This window comes from Myripristis murdjan, chromosome 9 (genome assembly GCF_902150065.1).
Source record: "Myripristis murdjan chromosome 9, fMyrMur1.1, whole genome shotgun sequence".
NCBI classification, from domain to species: Eukaryota; Metazoa; Chordata; class Actinopteri; order Holocentriformes; family Holocentridae; genus Myripristis; species Myripristis murdjan.
The window spans coordinates 683,483-703,375 of NC_043988.1; the positions used below are offsets into that span (position 1 = coordinate 683,483).

At 43.7% G+C, this 19,893-nt stretch overlaps 1 protein-coding gene across 1 annotated transcript; it reads left to right on the forward strand.

The window, feature by feature from the left end:
* The first annotated feature begins 16,838 nt into the window (after positions 1–16,838).
* Positions 16,839–19,562, forward strand: LOC115365569 (uncharacterized). The gene is made up of 3 exons (XM_030060646.1): positions 16,839–17,139; positions 17,775–17,855; positions 18,036–19,562. Exons 2-3 carry the CDS (start codon positions 17,845–17,847, stop codon positions 19,222–19,224), a joined length of 1,200 nt encoding a protein of 399 aa, XP_029916506.1. The 5' UTR covers positions 16,839–17,139; positions 17,775–17,844; the 3' UTR covers positions 19,225–19,562.
* Positions 19,563–19,893: the final 331 nt, after the last annotated feature.

The window sequence follows — 19,893 nt, forward strand, 5'->3', positions numbered from 1 at the left end:
AATGAAAATGTGACATGAAAATTTTTTTTGGGATTTGGAGAAGCTGCCATCCAGAAACCGATGCATATATCTTACTAGTCATTAATGCTTTGAACAGTCCATGTATGTATCTCAAAGCTCCGAAAAAATCAAGAAGCTGGGGCAAATACAAAGTTGTTTTCTGAAGGCCCAAAAATGGTCGACCACAAAACCTGTATAATTTTTTTTTCCATTTTTGAGGTGCTGGCATGCCTACCAGGTATGATGTATGACAGATGTTTTTGTATATTCTGAGAGAGTAGGTGTATTATCGTACCAAATTTCAGTTTCCTATGTGGTGTAGTTCCTGAGATACTGACACCTGAAAATGGAGGAAAAATAAGGACGTGCGAACATCACACCAAAATTGACACATACTCCCCTCACTAAATTGGCCGTATCTCAAAAAGTATCCATCCGAGCAAACTACAATTTTACAGTGTGCCTGTTGGATAAATAAGGAACAACTGGTGAATTTTTCAGAATTTTTTGAGACCCAAGTGCGTGGGCCATTTGGTGAAATGACATGGAATGACCCACATACATACTCAAATCATATCATAGTCATATAATATGACTCAAGTCATATTATATTTCTATCTGTATTATAATACTACATCTATATTATGTTACTATCATAACATTCAAAAAGAAAAATACATATACAGCCTTCATTATGGGTGTAGGGCCCCTTCAAGCCTGGGTCAAGAGGTCCAACAGAGAACCAACTAGATAAATATGAATGACCTGACAGAAAAACACTCTTTCACCCCACTGAGACCTTGGACCATTATCTAAACTGATCATCTTTTCAAAAGCATGTATAAATGTGGGAACACACACATCCAAGTCTTACAATGTACCAGCCAGTCCTACATCGACACTGATGCTCATTTCTGGGGTAGAGAGTAATTTCATTAATGTTAAGAAGACTGGTAATGTTTGTGCAATCTGGCCAAATATGGTCCCGAAAGATGTGTTTTGATGACATTTATCATTTGTATGTTGCTGAATGTATATGAATGTGACTACAATATGATGATTCATGTGCAGTGTGTATTTTCTTTCTTTCTTTTTTTTTTTTTAATTGTAAAGCACTTTGGCACAGTGTTGTTGTTTTTAAATGTGTTTTATAAAGAAAGATGGATGATACTTTAAGTATGAGTTGAATTGTGATTTGAGCATTGTGTACTTCCAAATCTTGTGTGTGGCAACTGGCAACCTTGAACCTATAAACAGTATATACATAAATATAGTAGTATTTAAGTGTAAATGTAGTCAAGTATAAGCAGTACACTACACTCACAGTGTATGTGTTATGGCAAAGCAGCCAATGTGTAAAATAGCTATACAACAAGCCAGCTAATACAGTAAAATAACACTCCATGTTGCAAGCAGGTACAACATTTTTATATACTTGTACTAAGTTTTAACTACTATTGGATAATATACTTAAAGTATATCAAGTATGTTATACTTGGATTATACTTAAACTTTGTCTGTGTACTCATCAGTATAAACTAAGTATACTTTTGTTAAGTATATTCCTGATAGTACATTCAAAGTAATCTGAAAAGTATACTTACCTAAGTATTAGTTCACAGAGAGTATACTTAGTTCATAAAAAGTATACTTATAAGTTACTTGAGTATACTACTTTTTGGTAAGGGCACCTACTGTCCAGGCTGCTTCCATGTGGCAAGGGCAGGAGGGACTGCATCTAGCATCCCCCATGTCAGATGCATCTAATGACGGTGACATTGATATCTTGACCGTAAATGCAGAGGATGGAGACCTCTTCCCGGTTCAAGGGGGTGTAGAGTGTAAGCAGATAGAAGGGGAGCAGGAGCAGGAAGTGACCTCTCCTCTCTATCACCAGCTTCTTACTCGGGCTGCTGAAGCATTAGGGATTGACATGCCGGTAGAGCAAGGTCAGAGGGCCTCCCGGTTTGATGATGTGGACGCAACCCAGTCACGGCCTTTTACTGTACCACTGCTTCCTGATGTGGAAGACCTGGTTTTAAAACAGTTTTAGAAGCCAGCGGAAGCCCATCGTCGGTCAGGTCTGTGCAGAAGGCTGGCAGGTGTTCATGGTCGAGAGAGGATTGGCTGCGGTCCTCCACCTCCCATGGATCAGGCTCTGGGGGCCTTGATGTCCCCCACTAAGTCCCCACTCACTCAGCACATTTTGCCAGCCCCGCAGGCAAAACCACCACAGTTGGGTTCTGCAGCTTCCAGTGACCTGAGGGTCCATTTGGAGGCCAGCCGGCGTGGTAGGGCTAGACGTCGTCAGCAAAGTGGCCAAGGCCGTGGCCAGGGGCCCCCACGCTATCTACTTCTTCCTGACAATTACCGAGTCCCTGTCCCCCCTTGCCTCCCAGGCCGGCACAAACTTCCATGGGAAACTCTTGGGGCAGACCCCTGGGTGGTATCCACCATGACACAGGGTTATCGATTGCAATTTCTACACCCACCCCCTCTGACGAAGTCGGCCACCTTCACGCTGGTGGCAGATCCCCAGCAGAGGGAGGTTCTGGCGACAGAGGTCGACACTCTCGTAGCAAAGAGAGCCGTCAGGGAGGTGATGCAGGGCAATCATCAGGCGGGGTTTTATTCACGGTACTTCCTCATTCCCAAGAAGGATGGGAGGCTGAGGCTGATCTTGGATTTGAGGGGGCTGAACAAGTTTTTGAGGCCCCTATGTTGCAAGATGTTGACTGTGCCGAGGGTTCGTCAAGCTGTCCTCCAAGGCGATTGGTTTACCACGATAGACCTGGAGGATGCATATTTTCAGATCCCAATATGGGAAAGGCACAGGCGTTATCTCCGGTTTGCCTTCAACAGCAGAACATTCGAGTTCTGTGTCCTCCCGTTTGGCATATCACTTGCCCCACGCACGTTTACAAGGTGCATGGATGCGGTACTGGGACCCTTGCGTCGGGAGGGTATTCGCATCCTCAATTACCTCGACGACTGGTTGGTGTGTGCTTGCTCCAAGGAACAGTGCAGCAGAGCTGTAACTCGAATCCTGTAGCACCTAGAGTACCTAGGCCTGCGTCTCAACAAGAGAAAGAGCAGGCTACGTCCCACACAATCCACCGAGTTCCTGGGCATGTGGTTGGATGCCAGAGCAGGGACTCTTTCCTTGACTCCTGCGAGACAGGACGCCCTCAGGGCTTGCTTATCCCAGTTTCAGCTTGGGGCCACGGTGACCTGGAGACTGTGTCTCCGCCTCTTGGGGTTGATGGCTGCCACAGTGCATGTCATAACCCTGGCTCTTCTGAACATGCGGCCAGTGCAGCATTGCCTCCTGGGTCTTGGGCTTTGCCCACAGAGAGACCTGCAAGCCCGGGTGTTGGTGACATGCAAACTGCGTGCATCTCTCCGTTGGTGGCAAGAGCCAACCAACTTGGCACAGGGGAAGGCTTTAGGGCCAGTGTTGCATCGCCAGGTAGTGTCATCAGACGCGTCCCTGGTAGGCTGGGGGGCTGTCCACGAAGGCGAGGGCATCAGCGGCCTTTGGCAGGGACCCTGGTTAGCGCAGCACATAAATGTGTTGGAGCTGAAGGCAGTCCATCTGGGTCTTCTGCACTTCCTGCCAGTGCCCGCCATGTGCTGGTGAGAACCGACAGTACAGCAGCAGCAGCGTACATCAACAGGCAAGGGGGCCTGGGTTCCCCTCGCCTTTGCAGACTGGCTTGGATAATTTTGGAATGGGCTCATCCCCGGTTCAAGTCCCTGAGGGCTACACATGTGCCGCGTCAGATGAACCTTGCGGCAGATCAGCTCTCAAGGGGAGGACCCCTCCCCGGAGAGTGGCGGCTGCATCCAGAGGTTGTCAGCCAAATATGGGATCGCTTCGGCACAGCCGTGGCCGACCTCTTTGCATCCAGGGAGACCACGCATTATCCCCTCTTTTTTCCATGGGGAGGGACAATCCTCCCCATGGAAAAAAACAGAGAGTCCAGGTGGAGGAAGTGAACCTTATCCTGGTTGCCCCCAACTGGCCCCAGATGGTTTGGTTTGCAGAGATTGCACCCCTTCTTCAGGGACAACCGTGGGAACTACCCATTCGAGGGGATCTCCTGTCCCAGGCCCAAGGGACTCTGTTTCATCCGTTTCCCCAGGGTCTCAGGCTTTGGGCAGAGGGCCGAGTTCCTAGCCATGGGGTTGCCCCAGTCGGTGGTTGGCACTTTGCAGGGAGCCCGGGCTCCATCAACCAGGGCTGCTTATTCCTACCGTTGGGGGGTTTTTCAATCATGGTGTTCCGCAAGACAGGTGGATCCCCTCTCCTGCATGGCTCCTGATATCCTTCGGTTCCTCCAGGAAATGTTGGATGTGGGGAAGTTTCCTTCAACTTTGAAGGGGATGGTGGCAGCCATAAAGGCTGCCCATGTCGGGCCTCGTAAACTGACAAGGGACTGCTGTGACCTTGTTACTCAGTTCCTTAGGGGTGCTCGTTGGGTTCCTCCCCCTTCCAGAAGGCCAAGTGTCCCCCCTTGGGATATGGAGTTGGTTTTGTCGGCTTTGCGGCACAGGCCATTTGAGCCACTGGCAACAGTGGAGCTGAAATGGCTTTCCCTCAAGACAGCATTCTTGTTGGCGATTGTGTCGGCAAAAAGGGTGGGTGAGCTCCATGCCTTTTCAGTGCATGAGGAATGCTGCCGGTTTTTGCCTGGGGATACTGGGGTGGTGCTGCGCCCAAATCCTGCGTTCCACCCTAAGGTCTGGTCTGAGCCCCATAGCAATCAGCCTCTGGAGCTGCGCCCTTTCCGCCCTCCTCAGGATGGTGGTGCTGGATCTAGTGGGAGGCCACTATTGTGCCCTGTTAGGGCCTTAACACTGTACATTCAGCGGACTCGTGCCAACAGGACTACAGACCAGCTCTTTGTCTGTTACAGGACTAACAGTCTGGGGAGACCAGTCTCCAAGTCCAGGCTGTCTCATTGGGTGGTAGAGACAATCCAACAGGCGTATAAGGAGGCAGGTCAGCCTGCCCTGGCAGGGGTGCGTGCACATTCCACACGGGGCCTGGCTACCTCCTGGGCCTTGTGGAAGGGTGCCACCCTGTCTGAGATTTGTACGGTGGCCTCTTTGTCGACCCCGTCCACCTTTATTAGGTTTTACTGCATGAATGTGGCAACCAACACCCCGTTCACTGAGCGGGTCCTGGGCGTGGTACAGTAGGACATGACTGAATATCCGCAGCCATGGCTCTTAGGAGCACATTGGCCCTGCGTGATCTTTTCTTTTTTTCTGGGCTAGCGTAGGGCTAGATGACCTTCCCTCCTTTGCAGCTGGCTTTCGTGTCTGGCAGGGCTAGCTGGGCCTCGGTAGCGTCTTGCGCCGAGGCTAGGGGGGTGTACATAATGCATATTTGTAAATAGTTCCTTGGTTTGAGCAGGGGGGTGGCTCTGGTGGCAGTGACATCTCATTCGAATTTGTCTGCTGCTTGTACTCCCGCGGGGGCAGCATGGTCTGCTTGGTTTCTTCGCGGTGTGTCTTACAGAGTCCCCATACATATGGAATAGTATAGGGGGCAGCATGGTGTGCTTGGTTTCTTCGCGGTGTGTCTTACAGAGTCCCCATACATATGGAATAGTATGTAGGGTGGAGAGATAGTCTTGACACGATAGAGAACAGATGGTTATGTGTAACCTAGGTTCTCTGAGTGGAGAGACTATCTCTCCAGCTATGAGCCACTCTGAAACACGTTCCAATCAATGTTAATCGGTGTGGCCACACAGAGGTGGGGCTTATATAGCCATAGGTTGCCAATCAGTGTGTGGCCACCACAGGTGATGTGTCTTAAAGAGTAATCCACAACAGCTGCCCCAGCGGGGTCAGTCCCCATACATATGGAATATGTAGGGTGGAGAGATAGTCTCTCCACTCAGAGAACCTAGGTTACACATAACCATCCGTTGTCCTCGGATAGGAGATAATCATTTCAACTTGATTAAAACAACAAAAAGTAATAATTTTATTGAATAATATATTTACCACATGAAAGAGTACATCATAATATGTATTAAAAACTAAAACGATGAGTTTTGAACAATATTTACTATTATTTTGTGGTTGCTCAAAATGTGTCCCACATATTGGTCACTACCGTCAGATATTTATTTAAAAAACAAAAAACTCTACAAATACAAGGTCAGTTACATTCCTGAGGACCCCTTTTCAAACCTTCAGCTCTACTGCATGCTTCAAGACCACTCAGGCTTGTTTTCAAGTTTTCTATTTTCTCTTAAATCTCTTCATATTTTCAGACACTGCTACTGTCACAACCATAACATGTCAACACCGTCACTTTTGTATAAAAAAATATTAGATTAGATTATGGAATAAATGTATACTTTTTAAGAAGAGGTCTGATGCAGGTAGCAACAGGGGGGAAACAAGCTGACTAATGTGAACAACTCATGCTTATCATGTGAAAGAGCAGGTTTTTGTCACCACCGTCAGACGTCACCACCGTCAGGTTTTCTGTCTGACAGTGATGACTGAAGTCTGAAAAATGCTTATAACAGTGCTCAGGATTGTTATTTTTTGTACCAAATAGTTAAATAAAGTTGTTAAGCAAGAAGCCATTGACTTGAGTGGTATAAATTTTGGAATTGTATGTTGTAATGAGGCAACTGCCACCACCGTCAGATTAGTGTCACCACCGTCAGAGGCAGTTATATTTGTTTTAAATGAATATACTTACAATATGTTTCTTTGGTGCTGTTGAGTTATTAAAGTAATAGTCTCTTTTAATACATAAATATGTTTTTCAAATTAAAAAAACATTACGGTGACGGTGTTGACAAAAACAAAGTAGCCTAATAACTGGGAAAACGCCTATTTTATGGTCGAGCAGGAATTCTTGACCAGTCTCCACTGTTCGATACACTGCCACATGCACAGTAAAAACATCAATCAAGTAGAAAACTACCTCACACTGGTATGAAAAATAACAAACTTTCCCTGTATTTTCTACAAAAATACAGGAAACTTCACTCCATGTGGCATCAGACCTAGTCTGGTATCGCTCCAAGCGGAACTCTAGCGTCCGATAAAACTTTTAGATTTAACCAATTTAAACTAAACTAGGACACTTATTCACTTTCCCTCACGTGAGTCTGTGTGTTTATACTTTACATGTGACCATTCAGCTGATAACACAAACAGTTATTTATTGTCCTATAATTTACCATAATTTTAGCGAATTTAGCGATCAGAGGGTAGCATTAATCAGACAGTTTAATTTAGTATGTCCAATGTGCAGAATTTTCAGATGGAAAAATGGTTTTCTGCTTTACTTTTGTTTTAGGGCCCTGGAATTGTCTGAGAAAATTTCTCCTCCGATCGACTCTGGCGGTCCTCAATTGGACGCGGTCTCAGAGTCAGTCAATCCGGGTCACGGCACCAATTTGTTAGCACCCGATTCTTTTGTTGAAAGCCCAAGAACAGACCGGAGTCAATCTTCAGCTCTCAGATGAAATATTTATTTGGTCACATATAAAGTAAGGCAGCGCTGGGCTCAGAGTGACAGAGCTGTCACAGGATCTCTGTCAGAATGAGCCCCGATATTAGGAAATGATACAAATTTATCTTCTTGGGCTGGGCCTGCCCCGTACAGAGGTTGGACTTACAGCAGTATAGGCAAATGCTAAGGGCGCCATCTGCTGGAGGGACGCCGCTAGCGGCCAGAGGGACACTGGCACCGGTTGTTCTACCGCATAGGCGGCGCCACTTTGAGCCAGGCCCACCCAATCAGAACAATATGTTTTCGGGATTAAAATGTTCATCCTATTGCCAGCCTTAGCAGAGCTCATGTGACGCTAGCTTCTCAGTCAATCAGCAGCTTTCATACGTGAGTGCCCGCCCCCAGGCTGCGTCATCAGCATGTGACCCAATCAAATGAATGAGTTAGTTTGCGCGCAAACGGTCCCTCTCAGACTCAGGAAGAAAGAAATGTGTACAGGTAAAGAGAAAAAAGAGAGACGGAGACGGAGTTTATTATGGCGAAACAGAGCAGCTTACTTGGCTTTTTCACCAAACGGCACCGTGTTGAGCAGGAGGAAACTCCTGCGGCCATTCCACCACTTGATTTAAATGTTACGAGTGCGAGTGCGAGTTTAGCGGTGAGCTCAGCCGTCCGGCCCCGCTCCCAAAGCAACGCCAGTCCTCCTCCTCCTCCTTCATCCATCCCCTCACAGTCATGTCAGCAAGCCAAGCCACAGTAACAAAAATAACTGGGACCATTTTTGCTGCACTTAATGACCTATGATAGATTTATTATTCTGAATAAACTATAACCAAAATAACTCGGGCCTTTTTATGCTGTGTGTGCGTTTTATCCGTTGTTTATAAAACGGGTGCTTCCCATCTTTAAATGTGATTGGCTGAGCCGCGTTCCATGCCGTTGTAAAATCAGTGTAACCCACTGGCAGACCGCAGCACAAAATATCCCTGCGCCAGTGTAGACGGACAGAGCGTTGCCTAGCAACCAACTACTCTGCGCTCAACTTCCTCGTTAGGTTACATTTGTGTCAAGACTTTTGTTAACAAAATGTCAGACTTTGTAGTGAATTTTGATTTGCTGGGTGGCCTGAGCCTGGATGAGTGGTTGGAGGAGGTGCTTGGTGTCTGTTAAAAGACGCTGAATTCACCACCAGCAACAATGTTTTCACCGGTGTGGTACAGAAACTCCGTCGAGAAGGACGTGATAGATCTTCCCACCACCAAGCCATAACCGAGGCAGACTGCCAGAAGATGAAGCACTTTCAGGCACGAAGTTCAAACACACCTTGGGGGCTTGTCTGTAAAGTCTGGTTTGACGTGCAGCTTCATATGGGACGCAGGGCGAACGAGGGCAACCGTAAAGCCTGACTCTTTCAGCATCCACCAAGATGAAAATGGCCTAAAATATGTCACGCTGAATGCACAAAAAATCACAAAGATGGTGCCGAAAAAAACACAGAAAGCCTGCGGGGATTCATATATGAGCAGCCGGGTAACCCACTGTGTCCGGTGGCCTCCCTGGATAAATAGCCTACCTCTCCCTGCTGCCTCCTGATCCACCTGCCTTTTATCTCCACCCAAAGCGGACACAGTGTGACAGATGTACCGATGACCGATGTATGGTAAGTTAACAGTATACTTTTATTATTATTGTTACAACCGACGTTAGGCATACGTCTGCGCAAAAACGCACCTGTTGCGAAACGCACGCCACCGTCCCTGCAAAGAGGAGTCCAAACATAATTGAACACTATTTTAACAATTGCACTATTAATGGAAATATCCAATTCAACATCAACGAGCCCAAATAGCCTGATGTGACATGATGATGGCGCTAGATGACAAAGCAATCATAGCGGTGGAGGGGCGCAAGAGAGTAATTTCGCCTAGGGCGCCAACATAGGCAGGGCCGGCACTGAGGCCGTTGCACAAATGTTGATTAAGGGTTTTGCAGAAATAAAACTTTTTCAGTTGAGATATCTGCACCAGTGTCACTGAGAGAAACTTCACTGCCAAGAGTCCAGGGTGTGTTGCCTAGTTAATTGAGAAAAGCTTTAAGTAGCAGACTTATAATATCTATGCCCAGGGCTGCAGTAATTTATTTATTTTATTTATTTTATTCAATTTATAAAGGACAGTGTGCACTTTCATTAGCTATTCAAAAGAATAAAAAGATGAGTGCACCAGATTTAGCAAGAAAGCTAATTTCCATCTGTAGTCCTTACAAATAACATTAAAACAAACATTAAAACGATTAACACAGTAAAACAAACATTAAAACAAACAGACCTGCACCTATCACATACCAATACACACAACAAATTGAGTCCAGACTCCACACCACTGACATTTAGAACTTGGTCTTGCACCTATTTTGACCGAGACTGGTTTTGATCTCGGCCACTACTGGATGTTGATTTCATTTTTTGGCTATCTTAACATTTTTCCAAATGGTCCACATCGTATTCACCAGCAACACAAACAAGTTTTTTTTTATGATGTTTGTGATGATTGTAATGACCTGACTGAGGTGGTGTCTTCCTACATATCTTTCTGCATAGATACTAATATCTCCTGTAAAAAGATTGCTATTTTCCCTAACAACAAACCTTGGGTTACTGAAGAATTAAGAAAGGTTCTTAATAAGAAGAAACGCATTTTCTTTACAGGTAACAGTCAGGACAAGAAAGAAGTATCCAGGGAAGTGAGGACTGAGATAAGGAAAGCAAAGAAAATATATATAGACAAAATAGAACTACAGTATAGTAGTGGTAACCTCCGAGATGCTTGGAAAGGCATTAAGTCCATGGCCACTATAAAACAGAATAAAGTCAGTACTGGGAAATATGTTAATCTGGAGGGGGTCAAGGACCAGGAACTGCCAAACGTTTTAAATGCTTTTTATTCTCGTTTTGAACAGCTTGTTTTTTCTGATAAGTGAACTTAAAAATTCACTTTCTCCAGCCAACGAAATTATAATATCAGAAGACGAGGTGGTTAAGTTATTGAACTTAGACTTAGACTTAGACTTCTTTTATTGTCATTGCACAAAAAACAAAGGCACTGATGTGAGAAAAGCCCCAGGTCCTTACGGTATATGTGGCCATACATTGCATCACTGCGCTGTGCAGCCTGGTGGTGTTCTTAAATGCATCTTTCAATTAACAGTTGATTCTTTTCAATATCCCAATATGTGGAAAATATCTCATATTGTGCCACTACCAAAGAATAGTAAGCCTAGACAGCCTAGTGACTTAAGGCCAATTGCCCTCACTTCATTGATAATGAAAATCCTGGAGAAAATAATCAAAAATGAGATTCTCACAGCGATCGAGGGTAAACTTGACCCTCTACAATTTGCTTACCAGGCTGGAAAAAGTGTTGAGGATGCCAAGATTTTCATCCTTAACACCTTGTACAAACACCTAGAGAAACGGAATGCCCATGCCAAACTGCTGTTTGGAGATTTCTCCTCTGCTTTTAATCACATGCAATCTTGTCTTTTAATTAAGAGACTGATTTCTGATTTTAAACTACCACATCAACTTGTTTTATTGATTTTAGACTTCTTGACCAACAGACAGCAGAGGGTCATTGTGAATGGTCATTTGTCTGACATTGTCATAACTAACACTGGATCGCCACAAGGGTGCGTATTGTCACCTCTTCTTTATATTAGTATACACTGACAGCTGCAGATCATCTTGTGACAGCAGCTTCCTTGTTAAGTTTTCGGATGATACTGTGTTGTTGTCTCTCCTTCAGGGTGCCCAAAACAATCATGGTGTGGCTTTCCCTGCATTTGCGGATTGGTGTAAGGACAACTTTTTAGAGTTAAATGCATCACAAACTAAAGAAATGATTATTGATTTTTGACGTAACAAGAAGGCTTTCATTGAGAGTGTCATAGATGGAGAGATAATTGAAATTGACAGCTCCTACAAATATCTAGGCACTATGTTTGACAACCAGCTAAATGTTATGTCACTGAAGCACTGGTCAAACGTGGACAGCAGAGGATTCATCTCCTTCAAATGTTAAATTCTTTTTCTGTCAGTCCAGTGATTCTTTGTCGCTTTTATCAGTCCTTCATTGAAAGCCTTTTAACTTATTCTTTCATCTGTTGGTTCAACAACCTGTCACTTAGGGACAAGAATAGCCAACAGAGTTGTGAAAATCTGTTCCAAGATCATTGGACTTAAGCAGAGAAACCTAGGTTCTCTATGGGAACAACAGGTTCTGTGGAAGTCACACAACATTTTTTTCATGCTTGCATTCCTCGATTCACACTCAATTATCAACCCAGGGCTAAGACTTGAGAAATCTTGAAAATAAAAGCTCATGGCTAATGTCTTCAGACTGTAGTAGTTTTGATTTGACAACAAACATTTTGTTGCTTTTAAAAAGTCTTCTATTGCTTTTGTTCAAACCTCAATTCACACTGTAGACCTTAACTCTGATTTTATGGGGATATCTCCAGAAAATCAGGGATAACCAGTCCTGGGGCACGGTTTTGTTAGCGCTGGACTAAGAATATGGGACATCCCCACTCTAAGTTGCAAGTGTTAGCCCAGTGTAGCCGTGGTCTTTTGCAAGAGCTACGTGTGGTGTGAAACTGGCTTTAGTGGTGCATACACTGTATGTAATGGTACTCAAACTTCTGAGCACTCATTAGTTGGATTTTGAATAATAGACTTCAGTAGAGAGCCTCTGCAGATAGATCTGAATCACTGTTCATCCTTTTATGACCCTTAAACTCCTTTATCATTATTTGTTACATTTGCACAAAACATTTATTTATTTATTTATTTATTTATTTTAATTTTTTTTTTGTTTTGTTTGTTTGACATGGTCTTGGAATTTTCTTTGACTCAACTAAAACAGTCTAGATGACAGCCCTGCCTGTGCCAGTAAGCACCACAGTTTAATACATGGTAACCATGCTATTGTCAGTATGGTCAGTGAGGATTGGAGCTTTAGTTGTCATTACCAGCTTAAAGCTACAGAATAAATATGATGAGGATCTTAATAATGCTCTCTGCAGTGAGTGAGCTAAGCTGGAAGATATGGTCTAATATGTGGATAAGCACAAGGAATATCCCAGAGCAGGGGCCTATTCCATCAAGCTGGCTAACGGGATAGCCTGGCTTATTTCGATGAGTCTCACTAATTTAAGTGGGAGTTCCGTTCCATCAAAGTGGCTTATATGAGTTGCAGCTCAATAACCATGGCAACTTAGTCAGCAGAACTAGCCTGCTCCGTGGCAGGCTTACAGTCAAGCTTAGCTCAGCTGCTGTCAGAGAATGTCCGACAGACGCAAACAGACCCCCAAATGACGGCTCCGTCACGTCTATATTGTTGCCCCGGCATCACATATTCAATTTAATTAAATTAAAATTTAATTATGTAGCACCATGTCCGTGTTCGGAAATATAAATTCAGACTTAGCCTATTTCCCACAATGTGACCAAGCATGAATGTACGTGTTTACTTAATAAAAATAAACGTAATGAAAATCATGTGTTATCACTGTCAGTCTCCGAAATCAACCGAATAAACAATCAATTACTCAATCAAATTTTATTCATATAGCACAAGTCATACATCAAATGCAACAACAAGCGTTGAACATAAAAGGGTTGAAAAGAACATGAGGTTAAATAAAAAAGACGTCTTATTTTATTTCCCACCCGCAATTTGCAATGACCCGCCTCTATTCTGCCCGAAGCCAATAGATTAGTTGACATAGGTGAGGGACGTAAGAACACATATTTCAGTTAATCCCAATTGGATTCATGGTCATCCCACTTTTTGAATGATCCCTTTATATTTGGATTTTTACATGTAGCCTACCTATAATTTCATATGTAATGTAAATTCCTAAGTTTTGAAATCATTTAGCCTATTAACCATTAAAAAAAAAAACAACAACAAAACAAACTCAATAATCATCATTTTGTTCAAGCTGTGAAGACAAAGAATGAAAGCATTAAATACAGTCCAAACCATGGCTTTCTGTTGTGTTTAAATTTATACTTACTTCCTTCTCCAGTTTTTTGATTTCCATATCCCGACGGTGTCGCGCCGGTCAACAATCCTGCTTTCGGCGCCCCTGTGGCCGCTAGCGGCGCCCCTCCAGCAGATGGCGCCCTAGGCAATTGCCTATACCGCCTATGCCAAAAACCGGCCCTGTTTGTGATGATTTCTCTATATTCTTCATATAGTTCCATCAGCAGTGTCTGCTCCGCCGCTGAAAATGTCGAGGCTCTCCTTTTCCCCTCCTTTTGAGATGTTTGTATCTTCGTTTCGACAATCGACTGTTCTGGGCTGCTCACGTGCCCCGTGAACGCGCGCACCTGAGGCTTGTTCAAACGTGGCTAGAATTAGCGCTGACTTGACGCGGCTGAATCGCGTTAGTGGAACGGGTTGAGGCTTTAGTGAAAGTTGACGCTAATTCAAGCCAGGCTATATCACGTAAGCGCAGCTTTCTTTAGCTGCTTTCATGGAATAGCCCCCAGGTGTGTCAAACTGGTGCCACGAGGGCCAAGAGGCTGCAGGTTTTCATTCCAACCGAAAACTCCACCAGGTGATTTTACTGATCACCCCACCTCCAAGCAGAGAGGAGGGACTAATCAGTGAAATCACCTGGTGGAGTTTTTGGTTGGGATGAAAACCTGCAGCCTCTCGGCCCTCCATGGCACCAGTTTGACACCCCTGTCCCAGAGGGAGGATTTCCTCCTTATACCTAGAAGCACTTTGTGACATAGTGAAAATGAAGTTGGATTTGCATGCACAGAGCAGACTTAACTCTAATCCTGAAACCAATCTTAGGAAATTGAAATTGTGTTATCAGTTCATTACTCATTGTGTAATTATTGCACAGGAGCAAGGAAAACCTTGGAGAACTCAAGTGAGTGCAAAAATATACCTATTAAGAAATGACAGCTGTGTGTACTTAATCACTGTGTTAAGCTAGAAGCACAGGAAAAACTGGACCCACAAGGCGGAGTGCGAAAAAGGTACACAGTTTAATGAGGGACTTGTGGGACAAAAACAAGAACGAGAAACACGGGAGATCCACCAGCGAGGCTGGACGTGGCAGGCAGGGCAAGGAGAAGCAGGCAGGGCACGGAGAGGCAGGCAGGGCACGGAGGAGAGGCAGGCAGGGCACGGAGAGGCAGGCAGGGTCTGAGGAAAACAGGGAAATCCAGGAATCACAAAATATGCAGAGAGAGATATAGCAAACGCTAACTAGAGAGCCGAGTAGTTACCACGCTTGGGTAAACGACGAACTGGCGATGAGTGGAGGTCTGGACCAGGAATATAAAGGCGGTAGATTGATGGGATGATGACAGGATGAGAACCAGGTGTGTGAGTGGAACAGGTGAGGGAGATGAGCCTGCCACGCCCAGCCTAAAAAGCAGAAGGACAACACAAAGGGGAGGGGAAAACAGAGGAAAAAACACACTTACAGGGACAGGAGGAGGCGGCACCTAACACACTGTCAGAAATAAATGATCAAATCAGCATCAAACTGCTTAAACTGTACATGTATTGGTGGTTAATTCACTAATACTTTGATCTACTTTTCATCGATCTCTACATGGAAAACTGAAATGCACTATCAATAGTTTTACTGTAGGTGATCATAATAATGAGAGGGATCTGGACATAGAAGTTGCTTTAATGGCACTAATGGCATTCCTGTGTTCATCAAATACAGAAGCATTAGAAAACTGAATAAGATATCTGAGAATAAATGTTCTCTAACTAATCAGTTGATAATAGTTTTATTACTCTTTTTTTAATTGGTGGGAAGGCATTTTTTCACCCTCTGTACTGTGTCCTATGAAAATTACTGTCATGTGCCTCAGTAGAGGGCAGGCTTGTTCCAGTTTTAACTGAAGCATCAATGGAAATTGAGTGTGCCAGATAGTTCTTATTTTTTTTATTGCATTAAACCAGAATGTCCTGCCTCTGTGACATATTGTCACAGAGGGTATTAGAGTATTAGTATTTATAACAAAAGGGGCAACAATATCTGCTTCAGTCCTCCGTGTCCCCTCGTCTCATGAGAAACATTTTGTCCAATTCATCCAGCTCTCCTGTCACCACGCCGGAGCAGTCAACATGCCTCCTATGGGCTAGGTCAGGCATTGTGGGTAGCAGCCTTGAGCCCATTTCCCCTCAATGATCTCAGTCTAACCACTTCCCCTGTCTTATGTTTCGGAGCCACACAGAGCCATTTCTCTCTCAAGCCAGCAGTGGTGAGGAGGCCTGCATGTTGGACAGCTGGGTTTCCTGAGTAGTGATCCACCAGCAGCTCCTCATCCTCTCAATGGTAAACAGAGGATGGCCCCTCTGGAGCCTCCTCCTGAGCTGCTTTTACACTTGAGAAAAATACTTTGAACAAAGAGAAAGGAAGCATTTTTCATTTTTAACTTTACAAGTTTGTCTCCTTAAGGTATTAATGAAGATTTTACTATCAGAGACATTTTCTAACTTTTATGATGTAACTTGACTTTAGTGAAACCTATTCATCATCTATTTATTCATCTTCATTCATCTATTTGTCTTGGATGTGATGTCACTCGTACCTAGGACAGCATATTAGTGCCACTGTAGGGAGAAAAAAAAAGTGGAGCCAGTGGAGAGGGCTAATATTCTGAGAAAAAGTTCTGAATTTATGAGAAATTTAAAAGAAAATTTAGTATTCGTAGTATGAATTTAAAAGAAAAAAGTAGTGTTTCTTCTACTTTTTTGGCCAAGGAATCACATCGCTTGACTTTGAAAGGTTGGATCAGCCTCACACTGCAGACAATGCTACTTGCCGTGTATCAGAGGCAGTCCTGAGGGTCATATTAGAGCAGGCATGTCAAACTGGTGCCATGGAGGGCCAAGAGGCTGCAGGTTTTCATTCCAACCAAAAACTCCACCAGAGGGCTATTCCATGAAAGCAGCTAAAGAAAGCTGCGCTTACGTGATATAGCCTGGCTTGAATTAGCGTCAACTTTCACTAAAGCCTCAACCTGTTCCACTAACGCGATTCAGCTGCGTCAAGTCAGCGCTAATTCTAGCCACGTTTGAACGAGCCTCAAGTGCGCGCGTTCACGGGGCACATAAGCAGCCCAGAACAGTCGATTGTCGAAACGAAGATACAACTGTCTCAAAAGGAGGGGAAAGGAGAGCCTCGACATTTTCAGCGGCGGAGCAGACACTGCTGATGGAACTATATGAAGAATATACACCGATTCGGCGAAATAACCGGAAGTAGAGCGGCCGCCATTACTGCGGTGTGCGCGAAGCGAACGAGGAGCATTTGTGGGAGCAGCGAGCAGCGACATAAAAAACTTAAAAAACGACCTGATGTCAAGACAGTCTGGGAGGACGTGTGCCGTCATCGGCTGTCACAACAACAGTAAAAGGCTACAGTTGTGGAAAAAGTCGGTATGTGAGACGCACATGCCGTTACTTAAAGAAGATTGTCCGTGTTGTACACCATATGGCCTACACCGCTTTCCTGGTCGTGTGGGGGACGAAGGTGTTCGGAAGGTGTGGATAAAAAATATCAACAGGAAGGACTTCATACCCAATAAAAACAGCACGGTGAGTATTTCTTAATCAAGGTAGTTAATCTATTCAAGCATTGTGAACCAGTGTTTAGCCCAGGCTAATGCAATGGTCCTTTGGCTACGTGTCTGAACATCCTGTCTAGCATAAATCCAGCGACTCAGATGATTATCTGAACGTTGATCTAAAAAAAATAATTTCTTACGGTAGTTCTGATAATCACTGATCTTGCCGCTAGCCACTCGGCTAACTTATGCTTATGAGCGTGTCTTATTTTTTAGCTCTAGTCTTGTTTTTGTCAGAGTAAAAAAGGTTGTTGACGAAAATGTTTCGTCGACGAAATTAACACTGGTCCATAGTAGCTGCTGCATGTTTTGTGACTTGTGCAGAGCCGTAAGATGTGCCAGAGTGCTGTGTTGAAGCAGGTTGAAGGAGGTGAAAGGAGCAGGAAGTAAAAACAAAATGCTTTGGATTTGCTTAGCACTGTCAGCAACCATTCAGGCGTGAGAAATAACAAATGAGCTTGTGGTTAATGTTAGTTTTCCTTACTAGCCTATGTTGACTACTGTATGTAAGCATGTATGTGGGCTAAATTCAAGTACCTGTGCAAACATGTACGTCATGACATACTCTTCTGTCACCCCCCCCCCCCACCCCCCCATCATCCCCAGGTCTGTGGAATACACTTCCCTGATGGCAGACCAACAAAGGAACACCCATACCCTGTGTTGAATATGGGATATGAACGTCATGTAAGTACTTTTTTTTTTTCTTTCTAGGAATAACTACCAGTTTTATTAATTTCCTTAACAATATGAAATTCAATACATTCAAATGAATGCACTCTGTAATATGGTGGCATGTAGTTAACTGTTTTCAAAGATGTTGGTGTTTTTTGCTTTTTTTCTCTCTCTCTTCATGTACTTCCCCAGGAAGCGCCATCATCTGGAAGACCCCCCCCCAAAGAGAAGATGTTTCCAGCCCTCAACAGACAACACATCACGTGATGAAACTCCACTAATGGATTCTGAAACTGAAGAAGATAGTATGCCTCCACAGAAATGTGATGTTGGCACCCAGTGTCCAGATCCTGTTGACCATAACTATTGTTCACACAAGTCAAAAAAAGATGCAGGTACACAAACTGATCATACACCGTCACTGTCAGCTTACGATTTAGATGACAAAGTGTCAAAGTTTTACACCGGCCTAGCTATTGACAGTTTTTGGAAACTTTTGTACACCATCATGGCTTTTCTCCCACTGCCCAAAATATCCAAATTAGCAGTCCATGACCAACTATTACTAGTTTTAATGAGGCTTCGTCTTGGTTTGATGTTCACAGACTTAAGTATACGATTTGGGATAAGCAGGACCACAGCCTGTGATATCTGGACAATGTGGAGACCAGTTCTTGCAAATTTCATGAGAGACAAAGTTATTGCTTGGCTGCCTCGAGATACTCTGAAAAGAATAAGACCCCAGAGTTTTATTGAACACTATCCTAACGCAACATGTGTAATAGACTGTACAGAAATATTTGTTCAAAGGCCAAAGAACTTAAAGAAACGAGCACAAACTTACAGCAACTACAAACATCACAACACCTACAGAGTTCTTTATTGCATAGCCCCCAATGGTTATGTAATGTTTGTGTCAAAACTATTTGGTGGCAGAGCTAGTGATACTTTTATCACAAAAAACTGTGGTGTTGTTGGCCATTTAATTCCTGGTGATCAGATTTTGGCAGACCGTGGCTTTACTATTAAAGATGCACTTCCTCCAGGAGTGTCATTGGCTATTCCAGCATTTACACGTGGCTGCAAACAGCTCTCAGAGCATGAAGTGACAAGAACACGCTGTCTGGCCAATGTCAGAATCCATGTTGAACGCGCAATTAGAAGGTTAAAATGTTTCAAAATTTTGAGTAACGTAATCCCTGGTAGTTTAAAACATGTTGATGATATTTTAAGTGTTTGTGCAGGTTTGTGTAACCTGCAACCTGCTTTGATTAAAGGAACGAGTGGGGACGACGAGGATGTTGAAATGGATGAGTTTAGAGAGATGCATAAGGAAGAGGGAGATGAATACTTATGGGACATTGGGGAAGACCAAGGTTAATTTCACACAAGTAATTGTACATCTCTCAATCACTGAGAGAACCGATGAGCACACTACAAAAAACACTGTTCACTTTAAATGTTGTAATGATATGAACTGATACCCTTTTTAATATTTATTTTTAATATTTTTATGTGAATGTCTAGATTGATGATTGTGTGCAAAGATGTAGAGTTTTTGATAGATTTCATATACAATGTGAATAATCTCTACATTCTTAATCAATGTTATGTATGTTTAATGTAATGTTGTAGAGCTGTACAGCTCTGTAGGCCTACTCAGTGTGACACTGTTGTCATTAAAGTCAGAGCAAAACTATTTGAGTCCACAAACTTTGATTACCCCATGTGTTATTCTTGTAGCTATTGCTGGTAGGACATGCTCAAAGTAAACCTTCCTCAGGTGGGAGATTTTTTCCTCTGTCCAGGCCCTGTTGTAAGGAACATCCAAAATGATGTGTTCAGTGGGACTCCACACCAAGAATTTGCATGTGGTTTTCTTTGCACAATGCATTGCCAGTTGTACTTGACAGTAGTAACCACCTTCTCTAAGAACATATGATCCATTGATGTATCTTACATCATATGTATTTGATTGAATCATCTGTATCAGGCTGTTGTTGTGTGCCTCAAGTTTTTTTGGTGTTGGACACTTAATTTCCAGGATTGT